The sequence below is a fragment of the Eubalaena glacialis genome, chromosome 11, assembly GCF_028564815.1.
Source record: "Eubalaena glacialis isolate mEubGla1 chromosome 11, mEubGla1.1.hap2.+ XY, whole genome shotgun sequence".
Classification (NCBI taxonomy): domain Eukaryota; kingdom Metazoa; phylum Chordata; class Mammalia; order Artiodactyla; family Balaenidae; genus Eubalaena; species Eubalaena glacialis.
The window spans coordinates 4,659,788-4,686,265 of NC_083726.1; the positions used below are offsets into that span (position 1 = coordinate 4,659,788).

Sequence of the window (26,478 nt, forward strand, 5' to 3'; positions counted from 1 at the left end):
TGCCCGAGGATCTGGTTGGGTGGGCGTAGGGTGGGGCCCCAGAGCTGGCATCTCTAACAGGTCCCTGGGTGTTGCTGCTGCCTCTCCCACGGACCACACTGCAGAGCCACTGCTCCAGCCCGGCCATTGAGCTGAGCACTAAACGAGGGCCCGCGCAGCAGAGATGCACTCCTCTTTACACAGTACCTACCTGCTTAGTGTCTTCAGCAGCTTCCATCAGATGTTGTCAGTTCAAGAAAAATATTTTGATGGGTAACTCAGTCTTTATAATATTTTCTTTACTAGGAGACACCTCTTAAAAACCAGCTAAGTGCTGAATAACTCAGGAACGTTTTAAAGATATGAACCTTATTCTAAAACTTTCAAAATTATGTTACAATGTAATCTGTTAATGCCTTAATAGTGATTTTCTAAATCACCAAAAACTTAAAGTAACATAAACTTAAAATACATTTCTTCTTTCATTTTGACCCTTAGTTTTAAAATGTCCTCCTGGACACAGATCCCAACTCCACTTACTTGTGGAAGAAACCTCGCCTGCCTCAACTCCAGTTTCTTTGGAAGGCCCACCCAGGAGCCCCTGTCTGGAAGGTTTGCTGCAAGCACTGAACAAGAGAATATATAAAAAGCCCCTAGCGCAATGCTGTGCACATTATCCAACGAAAGATGTTATTCCCATTCTAATCTGTAAAAACGTGAATCCAACCGAAATTCCTGAATGGTCTGGAATTGGTCTCATCTGGCACAAGGGGTCTGATAATAAACGGGTCCGGGTCTCTCCTCACCTCCCAGCGACCTTCCTGCTGCTGACGAGGCTTCTGGGCACTGCTTCTGCATGGTGCTTCCCCGCCAGCTGGCGTGCCTTGTACTAACGCCAGGCGCAGCACAGAGGAACACAAGAGTGCCAAACGCTGTGATTCTGTTTACTTTCCATTTATTCACATTGCATGGATTGATACACTTCCTCAATGGGATCATTCAAAAACTAATACAAACGGAGATTACATTGTCCGACGATTCAAGTATTTTAGTTTTAGAAAACGATTTCCGATGTACAATAGAAAGCAAACAATTTATCCATTTGGTTGCTGAGACGTTTCCTGCCTCCGCCACAGCTGTGTCCGCATCAAACGGAGCGCCCTCAGCCTGGACCGTCATGGCCACCGGCCACCGACGCGCAAGAGGCCTTGTGCTCAGAACACCGAGAGGGAAGAAAAGTTCTGACAGGTTCCTCACGGTCACCTACTGGACAAATCAGTTTCTACTCAAAAGTCCTCACTTCCAGAATGAGAATGAATCCTAGGGGTTTGGGAGTAAGCCATTTCGTCTGGAAATCTGCAAAGCCTTCAAATGCACTGCGCTGACATTTGGATTGTTCTGAAATATAAGAGTATCTGACAAATGCTCAAAACAAGCAACCTGTTTACCTTTAAAACGAAACCAAAAAAGCTGTCTCAGTGAAAACTTGTTCTGAGCTCTAACAGTAAGGTAGAATATTAGTTTTTTTTGCTCTACCCCAGAACAGGTAGATATTTTTTGGCATGCAGCACATCAAAAATACAATTTAGAATTGAAACTGTAAAACAATCCTTTTAAGGAAAATCAGTCCATAAACAGACCTGTCCTTCCATGGAAAACACAATCTAAACTTTAAAAACGACACGCATTTTTAGCCTGTAATTCTAACAATGAAGACAACATAACGTTCAATTTTTTGCTTAACGGGAATGCTCAGAAGGAGGAGATGAATGAACAGCGGTTTAAAAACAAAAAGGCCACTGGGATACTCAGTGTTTGTCAAGAGATAACACAATCTGATTTAGAATTAAAGATATATACACCCTTTAGGCCACATTTATGACACACTCTTTATAGACTCTCAAACTAAAGACAACAATTTTAGTCCACGTTAAACATTTTAAAGCCTAATTTCTAATAATTTGTTAAAAATAAATCTAAACCCACAGGGCAGAACTGAGGTGTTACACAGTGGGGATGAAAAGGCAAGCCCTCCAGGGGCCAAGGAGCCCCTCCCCCAGTAACAATACACGGACTTAGAGTTTACAGTGAAATCCACATACGCTTATTAGGCTCTTTTACACTAATACATAATTAAAGTGGAGACTGGCAAGTTCCTAAAGTGTAAGAGTGATTTTAAGAAAATATCACATTTTGACTTACGGTGGACACATTTCCCCCTGTAATCTTCACTTTAACAGTACAGTCTTAGCAAGAACTTGCTGGGAATGTTAGGAAAAAGAAAGCCACACATATCCAGTAATTTAACAAGACAAACGATCTTTACCCAGGGGTGGGGGGTGGATGGGGGTGTGAAGAGCTAATCCAATCATGACTTTCATGCCATTTTTGGTGAGCATTCCACATCGCATGCAAAAGCAAGAAGGATGCACGAAGAGTCCCCAAAGGGGTCTGTGAGCCTCACTTTCTGGCGGGACCTAGGAGCACGCGCGGCTAAGCTGTGACGCGCTGAGGTTTGTCCCCCTTATTTCCTCAGCCCGTTAGCAGCTGGATAACCCTAAGGTCAACAGGGCAGGGCCAGGGTTACCTTAACAGCATCCACCACCTGTTGACTCAACTCCTCATGAATACTCCCAGTTGTAAAAAGGAAGAGCAAGGTGACCGCCCCTCCCCCCAACCTCACGCCACACCCGGTCACACCTGGTCGACGCCACCCCAGCCCAACAGAGCGAGCGCCTCCCTCCGCGAGTGGCGGGACGGACGAAGCCGCACGCTGGGCCGAAGCCTCCCAATGGAGTCAGAGAGATGCGAGCCGCAGCGCAAGCGTCCTGAGACTCTGGCGCGACCACCTGACCTCAGGTGCTTAAGGGTGACACATCGCAACATGGATTCTCCGCTTCCTTTACATCTAAAAGTTAAAGCTTTTTTTCTTTTTAAATAAAAGCAGCTGTACTATCTACACTGATTTTGACTTTTTTTAAAGTCAGAGACAGCATGTACTGAAGATCAGAATATACGAGTGTGAGCCCTCAGGCACGGACCCTGAGCCTTTAAACAAGATCATCTGGTACCAGCATTAAGTGATTCATGAGGAATGAATGAAAGTGGACATTTAGAACATTAAACTTTACCTCTAGTTCATATGACCAGAGTCTTCAAAGAACGCTAGTGTTAGTTACCTGACAGCTATGGAGAAGTGACGTGGGTATTCGTGTGTATACCCATGGCTCCCTTCCAAATGGACATACTGAATATCTTACTTTTTAAAAAGTAAATGGAAATTTCAGTTATCAAATGCAGAATACACTGCTGTCTAAAAGTTAAAGGCAACATTTACACACATAATTTTCTCTTCCATTTCCTTATTGCATGTTTCCTGGTTAGTTCACATGGCTCCTGTGTAATAAAACTCCTATGATTTAATAAGTTTAGGTTTTAGATCCATAGGGTTCATCATGGTACAAATAACCAAGAGCATATTCTCTTCCTTTTGTTGTATGGTTTAACCCTTTCTTTTCTATAAGGGTCTACAAACTACAAATTTGTGCTTTTAAGTCTCATTCCTGGCAATCCCCCCATCCCATTTGTCTCTAGGGGAATACAGAAGTAAGAGCACCTCATGAATAAACCTACAAAACCAAAGAACAAGCTACTCATTTCCTTTTAAAATGAAACAGCAGTTCTAGAGTCACAGTAAAGCAGCCGATGGGGTTACAGGCCAGCGTCCACACAGAAAAAGCTGAAGGCAAACATCCAGTGCTCACATTTCAGCTGTAAAATAACACAATAAAGCAAAGCAGGAACACCTCCGCCACAGCACGGAAGCATGGTTCACGGGGACACACATCAGCCAAGCCCGCCAGAAAGAAGACCGCTACAGGCAAGCTCCCTTCTGGACACACCGCCGTGAAAGGCCACGCCGGTGGTGGCAGCTGACCCCAAACCCCTGGGTCGGAAAAGCCTTTGGGAAATCTAATCGATACCCTGATTTCAGTCCATTAAGAAATCACCTGTGGTTAGTTTAATAAATGAACATTAAAAATCTTCCAAAAATTTCCTTTCAAATGTATTTCACACATTAGACAGTTCTTAAGAAGGGAGGATAGTTTCTTGACACTTAACGTTAAAGGTTTTATGGCCATGTTAATCTTCCTCACAAAAGTTTTAAGTTATCTGTAAGTCCTAGAATGTCAAAGCAGGAAGAGAAGAAAACTGACTAAGTTTCAGGGGCGGTGGGGGAGCAGCAACGGGCAACAACCGCTCCGCCGAAGTGCGCTCAGGCATCCTTTTTCTCCTGTAAAATCGTGTGCAGCTCATCCGCATCCTCGCTTGTTTTGACCCGAATCAACATGGTGACCGGGGTGGTGGCGTTCTTCTCATCAGTGGGCGGGTTTGGGACGCAGACAATAAGCACGTTGTTTCTCCCGGTGCGCGTGCACGGCATGTTGGGGGGAATGAGAACGTTGAGCAGTATGTTGCCTGCATTTACACAGAGGGAAAAAGTGCATCAAAACATATAAACCATAGTTCCGTGCAACTACAGCTCTAACAGGCGGACATTAAACGCCGGAGCAACTTATACTTAACGGAGCCACCGGAATGTCCTAAGGACGGCCACAGTTCCCTGCCAGACGCCAGCACGGTGTCCCCGAGAGAGGACCGCGGGCCTCTGGCAGGACGCGGACTGGGCCTCCCTGAGGAGGACCCGCCTTCTGCACAGCTGCCCCAAGTCTCCCACAACCATGGCAGCAGCCCGAAACCAGCAGCGCTTTAGAACACACCGTGCCTCCTTGCACTGCAGAAAAAACACGCCGGCACGACGTGGAGGCTTCACTATGTCATTCGAACAGAGAATGGTCAGCAGAGAAACGGCTCTGTCAGAGGCCAGCACCGCTCACAGGGTGGGAGTGATGTTGCTATGATAGTATCACAAATTAGTCAAGTCCACAGGAAACAAGCCTCACAGAAGTTTCTTTCCAGGACACAGTCTGGTGTAGTCTGCCACCACCGACCACTTCCCCTTAGACCCACCCCGAGCCCAGCCACTACCTCTTCCTTTCAGAGGACTGTTCTAAGGGTAAAGCTGGAGGGTGGGGTAAAGGGTGGACAGCAACGAGTTAATGAATATTTGCTATATAAAAAGGATTCCTTTAAATGGTTAATTTCCCTTGAGTGTTTACTACACCATCCGATTTACCTGTAGCTTCTTAGTCACATACCTAGCACAAAGGAAAATGAAAACCATTTCGGTTACTTCTTGGCAATAGCTTTCAATACATCCAGGTTTTCTTACACACTACTACCCTGGTACTCGACTAAATCTATAATCAGTAAGTACAGGATGAATGTGGCCTGAACAAACTCTATTTCGTTCCAAAGAACACATTAATATACTTGAAAATCTCAATGACTAAATCAGCAAAGCAAAGGGCTTTTACATACTATGTGATTATGATTATTTTGTACCACCTGAAAAAAAAAAGATACCCACCTAAATTGGTGTCTGCCCGCACTAAAAGCTGAGTCTTCTGATTAGCTGTAGGTTTTAAATGCAGAGTGCCTACACCCTTCTCTTTAAATTCACTGTCTTTCTTGTAAAATAGTTTACACCTACAGAGAAAAATAATAGGTACGATCAGACACTCAATGACAAATCACGACAGTCACACAGTTTTCTAACAGCCCCTGTTCACACTTGTGTGGAAGTCTGTTATTAAATGACAGCAGAGGAAGCTTAGGAAGAGCCTTCTATTGACCCAGATCAGGTCTGGACACAGGCAGATAAGAGAATCTGGTCAGACAGGCTGGAGTCCCTCCATATTTTTTTCTATTATACAGTGGGCCCTATACAACTCTTTAACAATGCTTCTAAAACCATCTTTTCTCAAAAGTCAGTCAAAATCACAGCCTAGCATCCCACACCTCCCTGACGTGCTCCTTCAGCCCTGAGCTCAAAAAAACTGACCTGGTCCTTAAAGAAGAGGAACAAATACAGAACAAACACTCTGCCACATCCACCCCCCCCCTTTCCTATTTCTTATTTTTGAATTCTCTGCAGGACTCCTTCAATTTTTGATCTCCTAAGATGTTGAAATAAGTCTGGAAAACGTGCCTAAGCAAGGCCTAAAATAATGCTGTCAAATGTCTCCCCAGCCTCCTGTCACACATCTCCTTAAGTTATTAACAAATCAAAACTACTGCCTGTTCCTTTGATTTACTCTGATTAGAAAAAAATCTTGGGAATTCCCTGGCGGTCCAGTGGTTAGGACTTGGCGCTTTCACTGCTGTGGCCCGGGTTCAATCCCTGGTCGGGGAACTAAGAAACCACAAGCCGTGCGGTGTGGCCAAAAAAAAAAAGAAAAAAACTTAAGTCAGGGTCATTCCTTTACATCATCTGTGTAATTAAATTTTAAAACAGGCAAAAGGAATTGCTGGTCTCTTTTAAAAGTTCTCAAAAATAAACAACATTTGGGAATCCCACAGGATTTGGTGATTCACACTATGAAAATTGCTGACTTAAGTCTGAAATGTTTGTATTAGAAAAACGCATCCAGGGAAGCTTCTAAAAGGGCACAAATGTTTTTCAGTAAATATCTTTGTTAAAAAGCACTAATTTCATTGAGAGATAATTCAAAATTTCTCTTCAGCCCTCTTCTGAAATCAGCAGCTCTCATTAGACAAACAAACAAAAACCAAAAACCCCAAACCAGCTCTCATCGAGGGAAAGATAAAGTATTTACACATCCTTAACGGGAAGGAATGGCTGCTATGGAGAGCTTTCTGGCTGTGAGAAAATCCACGAAGGTTAATGTGTCTCTAGGAAGGAATCCGAGATGCCACCTAATTTAAGAGCAGAAGTAAAACCAAACCTCACATCAGTGACTAGGTGACTGCCTTTGTAGGGGAAGGAGGAGGGGAAGAGAAGAAAGGAGAAAAAGGGAGAGAATGATGAGATGAGACTGGGGCAGGAAGATCAAAAAGAAAAGACTGTCTCTAAAGCACTTGAAAAGCAGAAAAGAGCTAAATTAACAGAAAAGAGTAGGATACGCCCAGCAGGAAATTTTTAGACTCGGATTATTTTTAAATAAACAGGCCAAGAATTCTTCCTTGTTCCAATTCAAAGAATGGGCACAGCCTGACCCCAGGATGGGACGCCCAGTAAGTTCTGCAGGGACAATGTCACCTGCGCTCTCCAGCCAGAAGCCTCTTTCCACGTCTTTGAAAAGTGGAATTCCCGTGACTATTACTTACTTTTTGGAGTAAAAAGCATCTTCTTCTTTTACTTCAGTAACTACTACTTTGGGTGGCTCATCATTCTCTTCTTCATCTCCACCTTTTATAAAAAACAACACTAATTCAGTAAGATTCAAATCAAGAGTTTGAAAATGTGACAAAAGAAGTTAGTTACCTACCCCCCCCCCCCCCGCCCCCGCCCAACCTAAAAATTCCATGTAAGCTGATACAGAAACTGAAACACAATCTAATCGTGCTGGGGTGGCGATAAGGAGGCACTCACTGGATTTTTGCAGAAAGCCTTTGAATCAAAGTGTCTGTGCTTGTATTCAGTGAACAGGCAAACTCACACAGGAAAACAATCAGTCAACACTCACATGTACTCAGATTACCCACTGGGAAATAAAAATCTCAGATGGGCTTCCAACACTTTCATCCCCGAATGCTCCTGTGACTGTAGCTGCATCACGCCAAGGAATAACCAATGAGAGCAATGACCAAAGATGATGGAGAAAATAACAACTTTACAGGACAAGTTGTCAGAGAAATTAGTCCAAAGCCAACTGTAAGCAACTTAAGCTCTGTCTGGGCCGCCACGCCCCTGGACATGCTGGTACCACGGGCACTCTCCCGGCTGAGTCCAACAGCACTTCCCTTCACTCCAGTGCCTCAACCTCAGGGGAGAGCTAAGTCACTGCTGGACACAAATTACAATCCCCTTAAGGAGAAAGCAACTGCATAAAACTCACTGACTAGCGACTAAGAAAAACAATTCTGGCGCTCAAACAATTCAGGTCACAAGCTCATTTCGATTTTAAGAAGGCACTCCTGAGTTAGACCCTCCAGCGTGGGCCCCGGGCATCTGTTATTTTAACAAGCTCTCCAGGTCTTCCTGTGCATAAGACGTGATAACCGCAAGATAAGGAATAAGTGCTTTATGGAGGGCATCCTGCTGAGATGGAGACTTAATTCAAACTCGACACCCCTTCCACAAGCAGCAGAGTCCCTGTGACTATGACAGACTCTCCCTCTGTCGTATTTAGGGCAGAGAAGAAGAGGGGAACTCTTTATTCTATGCTTTGCCCTGGAGGGCCCTTGCCTGAGGATACAGGTGATGAGGGCAAGGCAACATAAGGAGAGTTTCCCTCCAGGTAGAAAAACATAATATTTAATACATAATACATAATATTTAAAACATAGTATTTTGCCCACTGGCAAATTGCAGTTTTCCTTCTCAAGGATCAATATGCTGATGCCTGAGAGACGTACTTTTAACTGCTTGTAAGTAAGAGCCTACATACACACAGTTTGTGCACAACCGCCATATGGTGAAGAGGGATTATGACACAACCCCTCTTTTCAGGGAGCTAAGAACCAATAGGGAGCGGAGGGGCTGGGATTAAGGCCTGGTTTGGGGCACTAACACGACACACCACAGAAACTTCTAGAAAGGTGGCTGCAATCCAGACACATCTTGGGAAAACACTGTCAATTTGTTCCCCCACAGCTATGAAGTCTACCTTTTTTAGAGTATGGTTTTGCCGTGTGAATTTATTTATAAGCAAATCTCTTAAAAACAAACAATTCAGTGAACGTCCATCATGAATTTTTCAATAAAATACAATTTTTTTTTAATGGAAAGCCAAGTATTTGATAATTTTCAAAGTCACTGTGCCAGATGTTTTTATATTATTATTTTTATATTCTTAATCCTTAAAATAACCCTACCAAATCGGTCTTACTCCATTTCACGAATAAGGAGACAGACTCAAAGGAGTTAATCAACTCTGTCCAGGATCACACTCACGTTGAGGAAATGATGGAGTTGTGACGTGAATCCAGATCCACCTCGTTCACACGGCTACGCTTTTCCCACCAAGTACAGAACTCCCACAAATCTAGAAGACTTCCAGGGCTGACTTTGTGTTTACCTTTGCAGTCGTTACCGCCACCTTCTGCTCGGCTCTCCAACGTTTTAGTGGAAAATGGTGAAGAAACTGGTTTACTCTGGGCAATATCTTTGCCAAATAAACTGGAGTTTCCAGAAGAAAATGAAAATCCAGTCAAGGGGCCAGAGTTTAAGGAGCCCAAAACAGAACTATCAATTTTCTTGCCGAAATTAAATGAGGCACTTGTTGCTCCTAGTGACGGGTCCTTGTTCTTTTCAGACACAGCCTCCACCTTCTTTTCAGATGTATCCTCAGTTTTGTTGCCATGAAACAAAAATGTTGACTCTTGCTGTAATTCTGTTGAACCAAACAGGGAAGGAGGCTGTGTTTCAACTGATATTTTGTTGGTTTCACCTTCAGAATTACTGCTGCCACTGTTCCCATGTTGCTGTTCGATGCCTGCTAAGTATTTCTCATAGTCTTTAAAGATAGGTGTCAGATCACAGAGCGGGTTTGTATTCACGTGCTTCACAATCCAATCCCGAACAGAGCAGTTTAAGGCCGCCAACTGCTTATGATAGGCATTCCTGTGGCGGGCGGCACTGGAGGTAAGGCCAGAGGAGGCAGGCTGCTGACTGTCGCCATTAGTTTTGGGATTTGAAATCTTTTTATCGACCAAGGAGGTAGGGCCGTTTACAGCAACAGACCCTACAGGAAATTACAGTTTTAAGAATTTATTCAGAAGCTGATTTAATTAAGTCATCTTGATTTTCATACCACTCTGTCTTCGTATTTTGTGCATTTACCGTATCCTATTTTTGTGACAGTTCAAGAAGTATGTGCACATATAGTATTTGGAAACTAGTTATTACAAAAATCAAATCAAACATTATATATATGAATATATCTATTTTTTACATGCTTGCATTAAACCGCTATAATTTTAAAATAATCTTTTCCTTCAAAAGGATGGCTTTTTTACCTAAAACTGTCAAAATACTATGTTAGTATAAAACTTAATCCCCAAGGTTGTAAGGAGGAACATATATTAATGCAGTTAAAATCTTAATAGAAAGTACTTAATCACACTAAACATTCTGCCTAATTTAAATGAAACAGTATATACTCTTAGAATAACTAGCTAAGTATAATCCAACGAGTCAGGATCATTTCTAAGAACCAAAGATTTTAACCTATGTTCCCATTCTCTGTTGTTAATCCCAAGACTTCTTGACCAATTCCCTCAAAACAGGATTAGGCAATCAACATGTCCTGGGCAAAATAAATCTAGACTGGGAACAGTAAGGTATGTGGCACACAGGAAATTCTTGGTACATGTATAATGAATGAGGGGGTGGGATGGGAGGCCTTTACAGAGGGTCTGCTAAGAGCTTCTTTTTCTCCTTTGACCCTTAGGTTGATTCTGAGGTCATTCTCATTTCACAGTTGAAGATTTTGAGGCTCAAAGGTTAAGGAACTTCACCGAGGTCACACAGAGCTGATAACTGGCAGATCTGAGAACAGAACCCAGGTCTATTTTGGCCTGTGCTCTACTCACTTACTCTGTGAAGAGCCAAAAGCTCCCTAATTTCCATCCCTTTCACCATTACCCTGTTTTTGCTCATATAGCCTCAGGACCCAGAAAAAGTACAAGAAAAACATCTTTGAAAGTTATTTTTCATAGATCATCTTTACACAGATGTGACTCGGGGGGAGAAGAACCTACTCACCGAAGGTGGCCTTGGTCTCGGTTGCTGTCCTTGCACTGGAGAAGGGCGGGGCACTAGTCATGCTGTTTCCGTTTGACAGTCCTTCCAAAGGCTTCCCTCCAGCACCTTTACCAAATCCAGAAAACCCTCCTCCTTCAGAAGGTACAACCAAGCCTTTAAAATCTTTAAAGGCCCCTCCACTATCAGACTGAAATATAAAGAAAGAGCACACATTAGATAACTCTACTTTTTTGTCTCCAAATAAGCAAGTGAATGACAGCATTATCTTGGCTACATAGTACCTAGAATCCTTAGGCAACCAGCATTAAAGGAAACTGCCAGCACAAGCAGAAACGGAACAGATTTTACAGAAACAGAATGGATTTTACTCATGACAGCTTTGCAATCCGAAGCTGCCTTCCTAGAACAGGAAGGATAGATGTCATTTACAGTGAAATAATTTTTAAAAATATATTTAGGATATAAAAGGTTAAAAAGACTAATTCAAATAAATTCATGGACTCACCACCGAGGCACAGAACTGTAACTAAAAACACATTCTCAACACAACTAAACCCCAAATGAAAGAGTTTTCATATACTACTCAAAGACCCTTTGCCTAAGGAAGTTGTAGAAACATCAAGTGAGGTTAACTAAAAGTACTTTACCCACTACTTATAATTTCCTAAGAACTTTTGTTGCTTTCAGCCTGCTTTCAGTATACAGAAACTTGCAAAGTTGACTGAGTCCCAATTCTAGATTTTCCGTTAGTTGAGAAATCCAGAGGCAACAACATTTTATTCCCAAGGTCTCCTCTGCTTTCTTTAGCAAGGTCTTTCTCGCAGACCCTTCCTGCTGTTGGTAGCTCTCTCCCATCTCTAACCCAAGACGCTCTGGAAATGTTTGGCATGCCTTATGAAATTCTAAGGCTGCTCTCTGCCCCTGGGCTGTGGTCTGCACTGTTGCTGCCTCTTCACTGTCGCTTGTCCGCAGCTGGCCCGTCCCTCCCTGAGCCTGTCTCCCCTAGGCATCTCGTTCTTCATCATGAGCTCCCACTCTTAGGCCTCTCCTCATCGCCCCTGGCTTCAACCTCCTTGATGGGGAAATTTCTCAGAAATTTCTGTTCTGAGTGGCCAATCAGTACACCTAGTGGTCTCCTAGAGAACTCCACTTGGATGTACCACAGGCCCTTGAAATACATCTTTTTTTTTTTTTAAGAGATGTGCATGGCAGCCCAGATGGCAGGAGAGTTTGGGGAAGAATGGATACATGGATATGGGGTGAGTCGCTTTGCAGTGCACCTGAAACCGTCACAATATTGTTAATTCGCTATACCCCAATATAAAATAAAAAGTTAAAAAAAAAAAAAGAGATGTACAATTTATTTATTTTTTTGGCCACACCTGGAGGCGTGTGGGATCTTAGTTCCCCGACCAGGGCTCGAACCTGCACCCCCTGCATTGAGAGGCGGAGTCTTAACCACCGGACTGTCAGGGAAGTCCCGAAATACCTTTCTAAAACAAAATCGATCACCTCCTCCCTAATGAAGCTGTCCCTCCCCCCGGTATCTTCTTCATGAAAGAGCCACCAAATATAACTTGGCTCAACACCTACATCCAGCCAGTCACCAGTCTTAAGAATGAAATCAGGCCAGAAAAGAACTTGGAATAAAGAAAAATTGAACAGGGCCACCACAGAACATGCAGTTCTGTAGGTTTATTCCAAGGATGCCACCCAAGATGTTCAAACCAGCCTCTCCTGCCTGACAACAGATGCCCAGGTCACCAAGACAGCACTCTCGGGTCTGGAATTTACTTGAGGGATGAGGACTGCACTGGGGAAGAGTTATTAAACATGGAGTGATGGCTGCGTACTGACCACATGGTTTCAGCTCACCAGTTATGACTCATCTTTTATCCTTTGGAACACAGGGATGAAACATTTTAATATGCCATATTACACTAGAAGGCAAAACAAAATGGGAAACGCTTCTATTATTCTCAAAGGTATCAGCCTACCCACAGCTCGATCCTAGGGAGCAGGTAAGACTTCGAGAATATCTTACATTTTCCTTTCTTACTTCCAACACCCACTTCCCTTGCTTTCCTATTGCTATACTCTTTTCCCTCTTCATACTGTCACTCAACTCAAATTTGTCTACATCTATATCTTATTTCTGCAATTGGATGAGTTCCCTTTAAGGTACAGATCTCTTATTTACTTATTTATTTACTTATTTATTTTTTCTTCTTTAATATAAATTTATTTATTTTATTTTATTTTTGGCTGAGTTGGGTCTTTGTTGCTGTGCGTGGGCTTCCTTTAGTTGTGGTGAGCGGGGGCTACTCTTCGTTGCAGTGTGCGGGCTTCTCATTGTGGTGGCTTCTCTTGTTGTGGAGCATGGGCTCTAGGCGTGTGGGCTTCAGTAGTTGTGGCTCGTGGGCTCAGTGGTTGTGGCTCGCGGGCTCTAGAGCGCAGGCTCGGTAGTTGTGGTGCACGGGCTTAGCTGCTCTGTGGCATGTGGGATCTTCCCGGACCAGGGCTGGAACCCGTGTCTCCTGCACTGGCAGGTGGATTCTTAACCACTGAGCCACCAGGGAAGTCCCAGATCTCCTATTGATTATCTTTTTCTATCTCCCATGTTCTACACCAAGGATTTTCACAAGTGCACTAGGCATTTTAAAAAGCATTTATTAACAACCCAATCAAAAAATGGGCATAAGATCTAAACAGACATTTCCCCAAAGAAGACATACAGATGGCCAACAGGCACATAAAAAAATGTTCAACATCGCTAATTATTAGAGAAATGCAAATCAAAAACTATCAATACAATGAGGTATCACCTCACGCCGGTCAGAATGGCCACCATCAAAAAGTCTACAAGTAATAAATGCTGGAGAGTGTGGAGAAAAAGGAACCCTCCTACACTGTTGGCGGGAATGTAAATTTGTGCAGCCACTATGGCAAACAGTATGGAGGTTACTTAAAAAAACTAAAAACTACCATACAATCCCACTCCTCGGCACATATCCAGACAAAACTATTGATATAATTCGAAAAGATACTTGTACCCTAATGTTCACTGCAGCACTATTTACAAGAGTCAAGACAGGGAAGCAACCCTAATGTCCACTGACAGATAACTGGATAAAGATGTAGTATATATATATACACAATGGAATGTTACTCAGCCATAAAAAAGAATGAAATAATGCCATTTGCAGCAACATGGATGGACCTAGAGATTATCATAGTAAGTGAAGTGAGCCAGACAGAGAAAGACAAATATCATGATATCGCTTATATATGGAATCTAAAAAAATGATACAAATGAACTTCCTTACAAAACAGAAATATGACTCACAGACATAGAAAACAAACTTATGGTTACCAAAGGGGAAAGGTGGGGGGAGGGATAAATTACGAGTTTGGGATTAACATATATACAACACTACTATATATTAAATAGATAACCAACCAAGGAATTACTGTACAGCACAGGGAATTATACTCAATATCTTGTAATAATGAATTTAACAATGAAAAACCATTATATGTATTTAAAAAAAAAGACATTCTTGATAGATTACATAAAAGACAATAATTAAAAAAAAAACACATTTATTGATCTGACCGCTCCCAGAGGTGGAAATATTCTACAGCTCAGAAATCAAGTTAGTGTTTAACACCAGAAGCTGTAAGAAAACACTCACTTCAAATCCAACATTTCTACGCTTTGCTTTCTTTATGGCTCTATTCTTCAACACTTCCTCACTGGCCACGGAGAATGTTCCCACCTGCAGGAGTGTACAAATTAAACAGCAACAAGATAAGGCCAAAAAGGAGATAAAATGCTGAACAAAAAAGCTAGACCAGACAAACTGATCGATATCTTCTGGTTTTTAAGTAACACAAATTATGGAGAGGGCATGTTAAGTTAAAGTTTACGTCTAGTATCTATCTTGTGAATTCCAATGCTAGTTAGGCGAATCAGAAGCCTTCCAGAAACTACAAATCCAGACTTTATCACAATTCAGAGAGAAGAGCGCATACATCAAAGTTCTAAGAAGACTAAGACCATCAAAACTTTGGCGCAAAGCTGTTCATGATCAATTCTTCGAATATTTCAAACATATTCAAAGACATTACCCAGATGCCCAAATCTAATCTCTTACTACTATGGTTTTCAAAAATAAATGTTATGTTCATGATACACATTATTTTACAGAAGAGCTTTGCCCATTTGCCCATGATCCAGAAGACCACTGGGACTGGGGCTCTAAGTCACCTGCTGGAAACCTGCTGAAAATCTCTGGCTTTACTTCAACCCCTCTTTTTACCCTGGAGGAATGGCATAAAATATTTTCTGTAAAAAGTTCTCATCTATACTTATTTCAGATAATGCTAAACTTAAAGAGATCTCTACACCCACAGAAGGGACCATTTGGCTACACCTGACCCAAATTAAATGTAATGTCCTTCCACACTCATTTCATTAGAATCTGTCCAAATGGAAGTTCTTTCATTCCTGAAGTATTTTAATGTCAAAACAAATCATTATATGGTAGGCCCAGAATGTAACTGTGCCTAAAACCTGGAAAGAACTAAAGTTACCAAAGACTTGCTTAAAAAGTACCAAGTCAGTCAGAATTGTTAAAAGCTCTTTTAAAAGCCCATACTTGTGATTTTGGTTTCCCCAAACATAACAGTACACATATTTGTAAAGGAAAAAATATTAATATTAGAAAACAGATTGAGAAAGAAGGAAAACAGCAGTCTTAAGAATTACCTTGGAAACACTTTTGCAGACTCTTTAAAATATCCGTCTATTTTTTAACCTAGCACACTTCTACTAACTCAGTGCAGATTTCCTTATGAACTGGCCTGGGAGTATCAAACTGCTGAGGAGGCACTTTAGAAATGCAGCTGTGTTCTATTCTTTGTAAGATAAAAATTAAAAGATTTCCTCAGGGAAGACCATTTTTATTTGGTTGGGAAAGAAACGAGGCCATCTAAATTCTATTCCTATTAACGCAGTTGGGCAGTGGGGAGTGTCTTCAGAATATGAAATAAAATGGCCCTCCAAGAAGCATTACCGTAAGGGAGGCGACCTCAGTCTTCTAAACTCTAAAACTGTGAGCGTGGCAGAGCAAGACAGCGGTGGTGAGCCACTTGTCAAGTGTGGGTGCTGGCACCGTGCTCAGTTCGCGACTAGCTCATTCACGCACCCTTCAGTCTGGGCTAAAACCACGGGCTCAGAATGCGCCCCCGAAACGCCCCATGAGATTCAGGAGCAAGGTGCTCTACAAAGGAGCAGAGTATTTACGGCATAGTTGCTAATGGAAAAGCACACCCAAATGTAATCAATTTCTGGACTAAGTACAGATCATAAGAAACCATACTATTTCCAGTTCCGGATGTTCTTAAAAAGGCCTTTTAATTTTACCAGAATCTTCATGAGGAATCCCAAAATGAATTTAAATTCGGAAGTAGAAGGAAATCATTCTTAGGGAAATTATTTTTTACCTCTTCTGCTTCATCTTCTTGATCCCAATTCCTATCCGTCAATTCCTTCTCGGCAATTCTTTTGGCCATTTTTTCGAACCTAAAAGCAAAAAGATTAGAAGTAATAAGTTTACTTTTCTAGAATATGACTTAACTCTTACAAAGAATTTAAAAAATTCACTCTAGCATGAAATGAGATAAAAACATTCCTGATACCAGTGGGCATTGCTTTAATGAGAACTCTGTAACACTGTGAGGCTCCTAGTGTCACGAATCCAATAAAGATTACTGGAGGAGGCAGTGAGGTCCTCTAAGGCACAGTGAACAATATACTAAATCAACTGCATTTGAAAAAATTACAGTGAAACACTGATTTTTAAAAATCAGAACTCTAAAGAACTGAATAATAATCAACAAATACTTAACTAACTTATTCCATGCAACTTATACACAGTCTTGCTACAGGCAAGACATTTTTAATATTTAAAATTCTCTTAAGGATGATACAGTAAAGTACAACCTTAGTTAAGAATTTGAATAAGGTATTGGAAATACCTTCCCAACATGAGTACAGATGGTCCCTGACTTAACAATGGTTCGCCTTGCAAGTTTTCAAGTTTACAATGGTGTGAAAGCAATACGCATTGAGTAGAAACCTTCTTTCAGATTTTGATCTTTTCTCAGGCTAACAATAGGCGGTATGATATTCTCTTGTGATGCTGGCCAGCGGCAGCAAGCCACAGCTTCCAGTCAGCCAGCCAAGCCGTCACAATCAATATACTTAACAACCATTCTGTACCCATACAGCCATTCTGTTTTTCATTTTCAGTACACTATTCAATAAATTACATGAGATATTCAACACCACTATAAAATAGTCTTTGTGTTAAATGATTTTGCCCAACTGTAGGCTAATGTAAGTGTTCTGAGCACATTTAAGGTAGGCTGAGCTTTGATGTTCGGTAGGGTAGGTGTATTATATGCATTTTCGACTTACAGTATTTTCATCTTACCATGGGTTTATTGTGACGTAACCCCAACATATGTTGAGGAAGATCTCTATTCATCTTTAGGCTACAGACAAGTTGATAGTAATCTATTTCCCAAGACTGAACATTTAATTACCCCAAATTGCATATTTCTAAGCTAGGACATCATTTAAAAGTTCAAAACATGATTAATATGGATGTGTTAACATTCCTAGAATTTTTAACTCTTCAAAAATAAGCCATCAGGGCTTCCCCGGTGGCGCAGTGGTTAAGAATCCACCTGCCAATGCAGGAGTTCGAGCCCTGGTCTGGGAAGATCCCACATGCCGCGGAGCAACCAAGCCTGTGCGCCACAACTACTGAATCTGCGCTCTAGAGCCCGCAAGCCACAACTACTGAGTCCACGTGCCACAACTACTGAAGTCCACGCGCCTAGAGCCCGTGCTCCACAACAAAAGGAGCCACCGCAATGAGAAGCTCGCGCACCGCAATGAAGAGTAGCCCCAGCTCGCCGCAACTAGAGAAAGCCTGCGTGCAGCAAAAAAGACCCAACGCAGCCAAAAATAAAAATAAAACAAATTTATAAAACAAAAAAAGCCATCAGCTCAACTCCTCAAAAACCATGGTGTTACGGGGAGGAATAAGAGTCAGGGATTGACGGTATTATCTCTACGAGCACTTATTCAAGGTGGGTACTTGTATCCATCCCTTAAAATTTCCAATTTATTTTGTGATCCTAAGATCATATATCCTTTGCTATTAAAAACAGAAACAATCAATGGAGAGCTCCACTGTGAGTGTTGTGTTGGATTCTTCCCTAACTTACCAGTTAAATGGAACCAAAACCCTCCATTTCCTCTGCTACTTACCTTGCCCAGGAATTTATCAATTAGTTTGGAACACCAGCCAGGGTTCCTGAAAACCAGCCTACCTTCCTTCCTGTGGTCCTTCCCCAGTCTCATTTGCCCTCAACACCACAACCCACCAGGGTAAGTTTCTAGAACCTCCTGGTCATTAAGATACAAACTTACACATCACCCACTGCATGTTAGTATCTATAAAATAAAATTCAAATGCTGGCATTCCAAAGTCCTCCAAAATCTGACCCCCTGTAGGGTGATCACATAGGGCTTTTCAGCTTTTAATACTCTTCTAATAATCTCTCAATTTTTCTTTTACAAGTGCTTTTTTCTGATTACAGAATAAATGGTTTTAAAGTCCCAGATTCTAAAACATAAATGAGAATTTACATAATTTTCATTCATTACCTACAAATCCTCTTTTTTAATGCCTCCCTCCCAAACACTTGGTCAAGTTTTGCTATTAATCTTTGTCATCCAGAAAACAAACAAGGTACCCTTACACATAAATCCTTACTAAACTTGAACTGTTCAGAGGCCAGGTCTCTGTGTGGATTCTTTTGGGCCATTTTCCTACTCAGTAACTAGCACCTCCACCAGAGGGCAGAAGAGGGGAGAATCTTAAACTGTCATTTTTTGTTATCAACTATTAACTTAATAACAGGTATTAAGATTAACTGGCAAAAAGGGGTGGAGCTGAAAGTGCAAAACCTGTGATAAGCGTAAAATTGTAACACTAACACTAACTCATACCCACAACTGAAGAGACAACTGGCATACTGAAACAACCTAAATTAATGTAGCTGCTTCCTGTTCCACCATATTTATCCCATCAGTGACTAACCAGAGGGCGGGTATCTTTGTTTCACTCACTCATGTACCTCAAATCCACTCCCCCCCCCGCCCCCCCAATGGCTGATGGTCCGGCTGTTGCAGAATCAGAGATCTGGGGCACGAAGTATTTGAGAAAATACTACAAAATGCTAGAATCCAGTTTTGCCATTTTGTTGCTGGAGACCTTGGGCAAATTATTTAATTTTTGTGCCTCAGTTTCTTCATTTGTAGAACACGGAGATGTTGTGAAATTTAAATGAGATACACAAAAAGCTTAGTTTAGAACAATGCCTGGAACAGAGGAAGGACTCAATAAATATTATTAAAGGAACAAGTTTTGTTAGAAGCAAAGGCTACAAAATACTACTTCTCCTCCCTAACTTAAAAGCTGTAGTGTGGAAAAAAAGAGAATTAACTTGAATTATGAGTCTGGCTTTAAAAAATACGTTACCAAATCCATATTTTATTTCAAAGCATGATACTTCAGACAATAATTTTCTTTTTATGCCAGAAAAGAAAAAGGAAAAAAAATCCCTGTAAAGTACTTAGCACAAAGCCTGGCACCTAGAGTCTTATGTGCTATTACTAAAAACTTAAAAAACATGTGGGCTTGTGGTTTAAAAGGCACCAAATTATAAAATGATTGCTAGGTATGAAGCACACCTTGTGATAGCAAATCGAAACTTTTGGTAATTGGAGAAAACTTTATTTGTGCCCGACATAGTGAGGTATGCGATCTCTACCACCTGGTGCTGCCCTACCCTGGGGGTTTAACTTCAGTCCACATCAGTTTTAAGACGGAAACAGATTTGAACATACTCGATGGTGTGATGCCCGGAGGAAAAAGGGAACATGGGGCCGGAACCCGGAGGCTGAAACGCTAAGGAAAAACGAAATCTCTAACACTGCTTCTTAATCGGACAGCCTAACGGGTGATCAGTGGCCTGGGACTGCAATAAGAAAATGAAGCCAGACCAAGGAGGTGGTGGAAAGAACGAAAAGAAAGAGACGAGTACCGAGAGGAACCGCTAGGAAATAAACCGAGGGGGCCTCGCCAGGACCATCCCTGCCCGCTCCAGCTCCTGCCTCCGCCAGGGCCGCAGGGGCCCCGCGCCCGGGCGGGACTTACCCAAGTCGGACACCGCAGCCCCGACAGGCCGGCCCCGAGCCCGGCTTCACAAACACGCCCGACTGCGTCGCTGCTGACACCGCGCCCCACCCCGGCTCCCCCATTACCCGCTCTCCACCCGGGGCCCCGCACCCCGCTCCTCCCTCCCAGGGTCCCCATTCCAGGCCCGGGTCCCGCACCCGGAGCCCGGCTTCCTCCTCCCAGACCCGGGCCCCGCACCCCGGCTTCCGCGCTCGGCCCCCGCCCCTACCGCGCCGCCCGCCCGCCCGCCCCTCACCTCGCCGGCGGCAGCCGCGGCCCTCGCTGGGTTGTGGGTGCGGCGAAGCCCGGGTGCGTAGCGGCGGGCAGGTGCGAGGTCGCGGCCGCGGCGCTCGGGTCTGAAGCGGCGCCCGGTCGCTTCCGGTGCGCTGAGAGACTCGAAGGATTCGGTGGTTGGCAAGCCCTGAGTCTCAAACACCATGTCCCTCGGGGACCTCGTCTCTCTGCGTTGGGCAGTGAGGGGGAGAATCGTCCGTTCAGCAGGAGACCTTTGGGAGAACAGCGGCCCACACGCACCACGCCGCCATTTTGTAACTCGAATCTACCCCTCACGACCAATTCGAAAAAAAGGAAAGAAACGCCCGCGTCCAGCTACTACGCAAGTGCGCCGGAGCCTTGGTTTGCAGCTCCTCCTACGGCGGCAGCGGGGCGTCACGCGGCGCATGCGCCCAACTGCTTTGAAGCGGCCGCCGGAGCTCTCCCGGCTCACGCATGTGCGCGCGCATGCGCGCACTCCACGCGCCGGCCTCTAGGGCAACCGGCGCCGGCAGCCCGGGGTTAGCGCGCGTTGGTCACGTGTCGGCGGCCGTAAGCGTTTGAGACGTCCGCGCGCCGGTCGCTGCTGGTGGTGGGCGCGGCTGGGAGTCGCGAGGCGCCCGGGAGAGCGGGGTCAGTCAGGCAGCGTGGCCGGGGCTCGTGGTGGCCGTGTATGGTGCTGGAGGGCTGAGGAGAGATAGGCCGTGACTCCCAGAGACGTGAGTGAATTCGGGTAGCGTCACGTCGGGACCTCGGCGCCGGGGGCCCGCGACGCGCCGGCTGCGGATGCTCGGAAGGCCTGGGATTGCGGAGCCGGGAGGGACGGCCGCGGGCGTGGATGAGAAAACCGGACCCGTCCGCCGTTCCACGGCCACCTTGTACTTGCTTTCCGCGGTGGGTCCCCTAGAGGCCAAGTAACTTGCCATTTGCACACCCAGTCGGGATCAACGAAGATGAAGTCTGCAAACACATTTTTAAACGGTGGGACTAATACATGTGTCCAGTGTCAGGATTTGTGTTCGTGTGCTTTTCAGTACTACAGTATAGCGTCTCAAATACCATGTACAGTAATAGATTAAGCTGTACAAAGCGGTTCAACTTTAACTCTCCTTGCCTAACGGTTAATAGGACACTATGGGAATTTGACCCATTATTAACTCATCAGGAAAGTTGCTTCAGAAAAGGAACATTCTGGGACTTTCCTGGTGGCGCAGTGGTTAAGAATCCGCCTGCCAATGCAGGGGACACGGGTTCGAGCCCTGCGGGGAAGATCCCACATGCCGCGGAGCAACTAAGCCCGTGAGCCACAACTAGTGAGCCTGCGCTCTAGAGCCCGCGAGCCGCAACTACTGAGCCCATGCGCCACAACTACCGAAACCCACGCACCTAGAGCCCGTGCTCCACTCGCCGCAACTAGAGAAAGCCTGCGCGCAGCAACAAAGACCCAACACAGACAAAAATAAAAATAAATAAATGAATAAATAAATAAAAGGAACATTCTTAGAGCAGTGGTTATTAACCTTTTTTGGGGGGAAGGGTTTATGGATTACTTGAAAATGCAAAGAAAGTTTGTGCATACATTCATGTAGGAAACCAGTTTGCATATAATTTCAGGGTGTTTGTGAGTCCTCCCTGAAAGCCTATCCATGGACTGACTAGCGTGTTAAAGACTGCTTGTCTAGATACTAGATTACACGTCATAAGGGTTTAAAGAAGAACAAAGGTGACCCCTATTTATTCCTTGCCATTATGTTTACTTCCTCTAGGATGAGACATTCAAAACAGTTGTTGCCAGATGTTTGTTCTTTTTCTGAAGATGTACGTGATTAATAGCCAGGGAACTGTATTGTTGTGTATCTTTCACACTGTCCTTGTAAACTGGATGGCATGCCAACTGTACGTATGACTAGTCAGAGAATGTTGACTGACAGTGTATTACAGAAGGAGAGATCTCCAGAGGCATGCTCTTAAGTGTTTGTTTTTTTTTTAACGACAAAAAGAGACAATACCAACCCTTCAGGATGATACATGACTTGGCAAAGTTATGCAATTGGTTAGTGGCAGAGCTGGGGCCAGAGCCCAGGTCTCACTTCCAGCCCAGCGTTCATTTCAACAATCATGGAATGCCTACTGCTGGACACTCCACAGATGTTACAAGTGGCCACTCATCTCTTCCAGCTGTCCCAGGTCAGCTTTCCCACACGCCACACTGGCTGTTCTAAGTCCTTACCGCTTAAACCTCACTAGCCACATTTCTCCATATTCCACCTCCCAACCCCCAGCCTCACCTCCTGCCTAACCATCCTTAGTACATACTATGCATTCAACTAGTTACCAAATGAATAAACCCTTTTTATTTTTCTTCATTGAGAGAAACGTTATCCCAGACATTTCTGGGTTCCCTTCTGACTAGTAGTTTGTGAATCTTCATGTTTGGTTCTGTCTTTGTGAAGCTCATTCATTCCAAACTTTCTAGTGCCTTAGAAACTGAATGGTAATTTTTGTTTTTCACAGGCAAGTATGATTACTAGACAACTTGCTATATAATATCTGGTCCTTACTACATAAAGGACCCAGCTTAGGTAGTGCTAGGCTTTCTTATAGTCAACATTGAAACGTGGCTAGTTAAAATCACAACTTTTATTCTTGCAGTAATCCATTATTTATCTTGTAAGGCTGAGCCGGTACACTTATTTCTTAATTACATATTGTAGTATGAGGTAATTGATGCCTTTCTAATGCAAATAAAGATTTATGCATATAATAGCACAATAGCACTTCAGCTGACTTGCACAAAACCGTGGTGGATTTTAGTGCTTTACTAAAATGACAGCTTTAAACAGGCTATAACTCAGGAGAATGAAGGCAGTCTGTATGCAACCCCTACCTCCACTAAATTTGGCTTCCATTTGTCACTCATTTTATGAAATAGTCCTCCAAAAGCATTAGCTAGTTTTTTCTGAAATCTACCTTTCAAAAATCTCTTTGAATTTGCTTAGCCTCTGAGGATTTTTATGGTTGCCAGGTTAGGTCACTTTCATCTTTATGTTAAGTAAATAAGTAACCAGACACATCAGTTTACCTTCTTAACCTAATTCGGAATGAGTTCATGGCAATGTAATCTTGCATTCCTTTCTGCTGCTTGAGTTCCATGACAGGAACCACCATTGTGTCAGCTTTGCCACTGTGATCAAGTCATAAATGTCTCAGATAATTCAAGCCTAGTTTACCCTAATGAAGAAAATTGGAAGATGATATTTGTTGAATTCCAGCTGTGTCCTGGCCTTTGTTTTAGATGGAGAACCTTGAGATTGGAATCATTCTCTGTTTGGACTTAACAGAAAACATCCAACAACAGGAAGCCTACAGGACCACACTGTGCTCCTAATATTAAGGAATTGAGAAAGGAAGTGTTTTTCTATCATCAGCCCAGCAGGGGCTGCTGTCATGGAGTGGTCCTGCTGAAGATCCCAACTAATAGAAATTGGTACCTCTTTTGTGTTTGAAGTGACCTCTTTGAATCCAGAAATGCAATTGCACTTTTCTCTTTATTTTGGGTCATTTGTTGACCAATATCTGTGCCCTGTCCTAGAGTAGGTTTTACCTAAAGAATAGGAAAAAAAGGTTAGGACAGATGGGCAGATAGCATGCACTGCCTTAAAGAATGTCGTATACTGCTTTTCTCATCCTGTTATTGAGTTCTTCATGAGTTTGGTGTTGAATACTGATAAAACGACCTCCACAGTCAAGAGAAGGTAAGTACTAAAGGCAGCAGAATGAAGAATTTGGGGTTAGCGTTACCAGATCACAGAGCATGGAATTCTTAAATAGTTGTGCCACAGGAATTCACAGAGTTCTTGGAAGATTCGCATTTCCGCAGACCTGGTCTGAGAGCCAGAAGTCTGGTGGGTGATGTGTGTATAACAGGCACCAAGAGTCTTGTTTTCCTCCCAGACTCTTGCTCGAGTTTGAACCTAGTGGAAAGTCCGCCTCCTTTAGTTCTTGGGCAGGCAAAGGTTATCCAACCGAGTGAGGGAAGGGAGATGAATAAAATAGGAAATATGGTGATTAAGAACAAGCTTTGGAGTTAATTGTCCTGAGTTTGATTCTTTTTTTTTAATCAATTAATTTATTTACTTATTTGTTTATTTTTGGCTGTGTTGGGTCTTCGTTGCTGTGCGCGGGCTTTCTCTAGCTGCGGAGAGCGGGGGCTACTCTTCATTGTGGTGCATGGGCTTCTCATTGTCATGGCTTCTCTTGTTGCGGAGCACGGGCTCTAGGTGCGCAGGCTTCAGTAGCGTGGCACGTGGACTTCAGTAGTTGTGGCTCGCAGGCTCTAGAGCGCAGGCTCAGTAGTCGTGGCACACAGGCTTAGTTGCTCCGCGGCATGTGGGATCTTTCCGGGCCAGGGCTCGAACCCGTGTCCCCTGCATTGGCAGGCGGATTCTTAACCACTGCGCCACCAGGAAAGCCCTGAGTTTGATTCTTAAACATGGCTCATACCAGTCGGGTGGCCTCAGACAAGCTATTGAACTCTGAGCTCAGTTTCCTCATCTGTAAGCTGAAGGTAATAGTGCCTTCATGGAGTTGTGAGCGTTGAAGGAGAACATTGATGTAAGGCACACAGTAAGGGCTTGGTATAAATGGATCATTATTATTAAGACAATAGCCCCTGTTTTTAAGTTTCTTGGAAGTTTTCCCTCCTCAGACACTGAAAGGATTTTAATTATTTTTTTCGAATAGGATTCTTGTTCTAAAAGATTTTGTTTACTATCAAAGATTGTATTTGTGAAATGATAATTCAGTTTCCCTTTACTAATCAGAAATGTAACCGACGTGCAGAGGTTTTTGCCTCCTTACCAGAACTAACACAATCTCACCGGGTTCTTGTTATTCCAGCTAAAAGCAAAGAACTGTGATGTCATAGCTGGAGCAGTTTTATGATGAGTTAGACTTATGATTTCCGGTAGGCTCTTTGAAACGTTACTTATGGGTCAGAGAATCCCTGTTCCTTTTCATAGGTTCTAGACTACATTTTTCTCAATGTCAACACAGTTAGCTTCAAAATTAAAAATTAACGTTAAACTGGGATTCAGCTGGATTCTCCTGAGACTTTGCGCGATGCCTGACTTATTTTGTTCTGGAGGTTGCAGCCCATTGACTTGTATTTTCATATTTCAAGCTTCAGTGCAAAAGGAAAACTAATGGCTAAATTTTCTAGAGCTGTTATTTTTATCTTGAGGCTTTACAGTCAGTAGAAAAGCAGTAACAATATGTAGTATGTTAAAGAAAAAACTTGTTCCAATACTATGAATTCTATAAAGTAGAATATTGTATCTTTTTGAGGGGGAGCAAAATTAGCTAAGAATTAAATAATAAAACCATCGAGGGACATCATGGCCAGTGGTGACAGAGGCAAATATTGTTCCAAGTTGCAAGCAGAAGTGATCAAGAAAATATCCACAGCATTGGGGCTAAATGCCCTCCAAGGATGAGTGGATTTTGTGTAAGTGGAGAGGAAGTGCGGGGTGGTGATGGAACGGTGTTAGCAGAACACACAGAGCTGTAAAGTGATTAAGGTTACGGGTCTCGGAGAAGAAGGCATGGAAGCTACACAAGGGCAGGTTTCCTGTGTCTTTGAAGAGATCCGGCTTGTTCTATTCCCCTCTGTATCTAAAGCATGTGGAACACAACCCTCTTCTCCTTCTTGGTTGCTTGTACCTATGAGTGGTTAACAGTTTTCAAGGGCTACTGTCTGGGAGCACTTTTCTAGGTGATAGAGTACCGTGACTGGACTGCCTTTAAGGACTCGTCGGAATAATGTAACGGGAACACGGGATTTGTACGATGTGTCCTAAACGAGCCCACCGTCTTCCTGCACCTGGCTCTGTCCTTGCTGCTCCGTGCTGACGTGCTTGCTGCTTCACGCTCTCATCCCTCGCCTGCTTCCTCTCGTGTCTGGCCCTCTCTTATTCTCAGCCTTCTCTCTGCCTGTCCACCCCTTCCCCGCCTCCCTTACATACCTTGCCAAGTACTTTTTCTCCCGGTTTGTGA

The 26,478-nt window shown here is 43.4% G+C and overlaps 1 protein-coding gene across 2 annotated transcripts; it reads right to left on the reverse strand.

Annotated features, from left to right (window-relative positions):
- Positions 1-917: 917 nt before the first annotated feature.
- On the reverse strand, positions 918-20,785 carry NUP50 (nucleoporin 50). Of its 2 annotated transcripts, none has more exons than XM_061205363.1 (8): positions 20,408-20,785; positions 16,340-16,418; positions 14,527-14,610; positions 10,832-11,018; positions 9,144-9,458; positions 7,231-7,312; positions 5,471-5,589; positions 918-4,458 (listed from the first exon to the last, which is right to left on the reverse strand). In XM_061205363.1, exons 2-8 carry the CDS (start codon positions 16,406-16,408, stop codon positions 4,256-4,258), a joined length of 1,059 nt encoding a protein of 352 aa, XP_061061346.1. In that variant the 5' UTR covers positions 16,409-16,418; positions 20,408-20,785; the 3' UTR covers positions 918-4,255. The 2 variants fall into 2 exon arrangements, with proteins under 2 accessions (XP_061061346.1, XP_061061345.1); XM_061205362.1 differs by having other exon boundaries at positions 9,144-9,809.
- Between the last annotated feature and the right edge of the window lie 5,693 nt (positions 20,786-26,478).

Excerpts from the sequence above, each read along its gene's own strand:
- NUP50 (XM_061205362.1), bottom strand. The coding sequence starts at position 16,408 with ATGGCCAAAAGAATTGCCGAGAAGGAATTGACGGATAGGAATTGGGAT. Across the intron at positions 14,611-16,339 it reads AAGAAGATGAAGCAGAAGAG|GTGGGAACATTCTCCGTGGC; the intron begins GTAAAAAATAAT and ends ACACTCCTGCAG. Across the intron at positions 4,459-5,470 it reads GCGGGCAGACACCAATTTAG|GCAACATACTGCTCAACGTT; the intron begins GTGGGTATCTTT and ends GTGTAAATGCAG.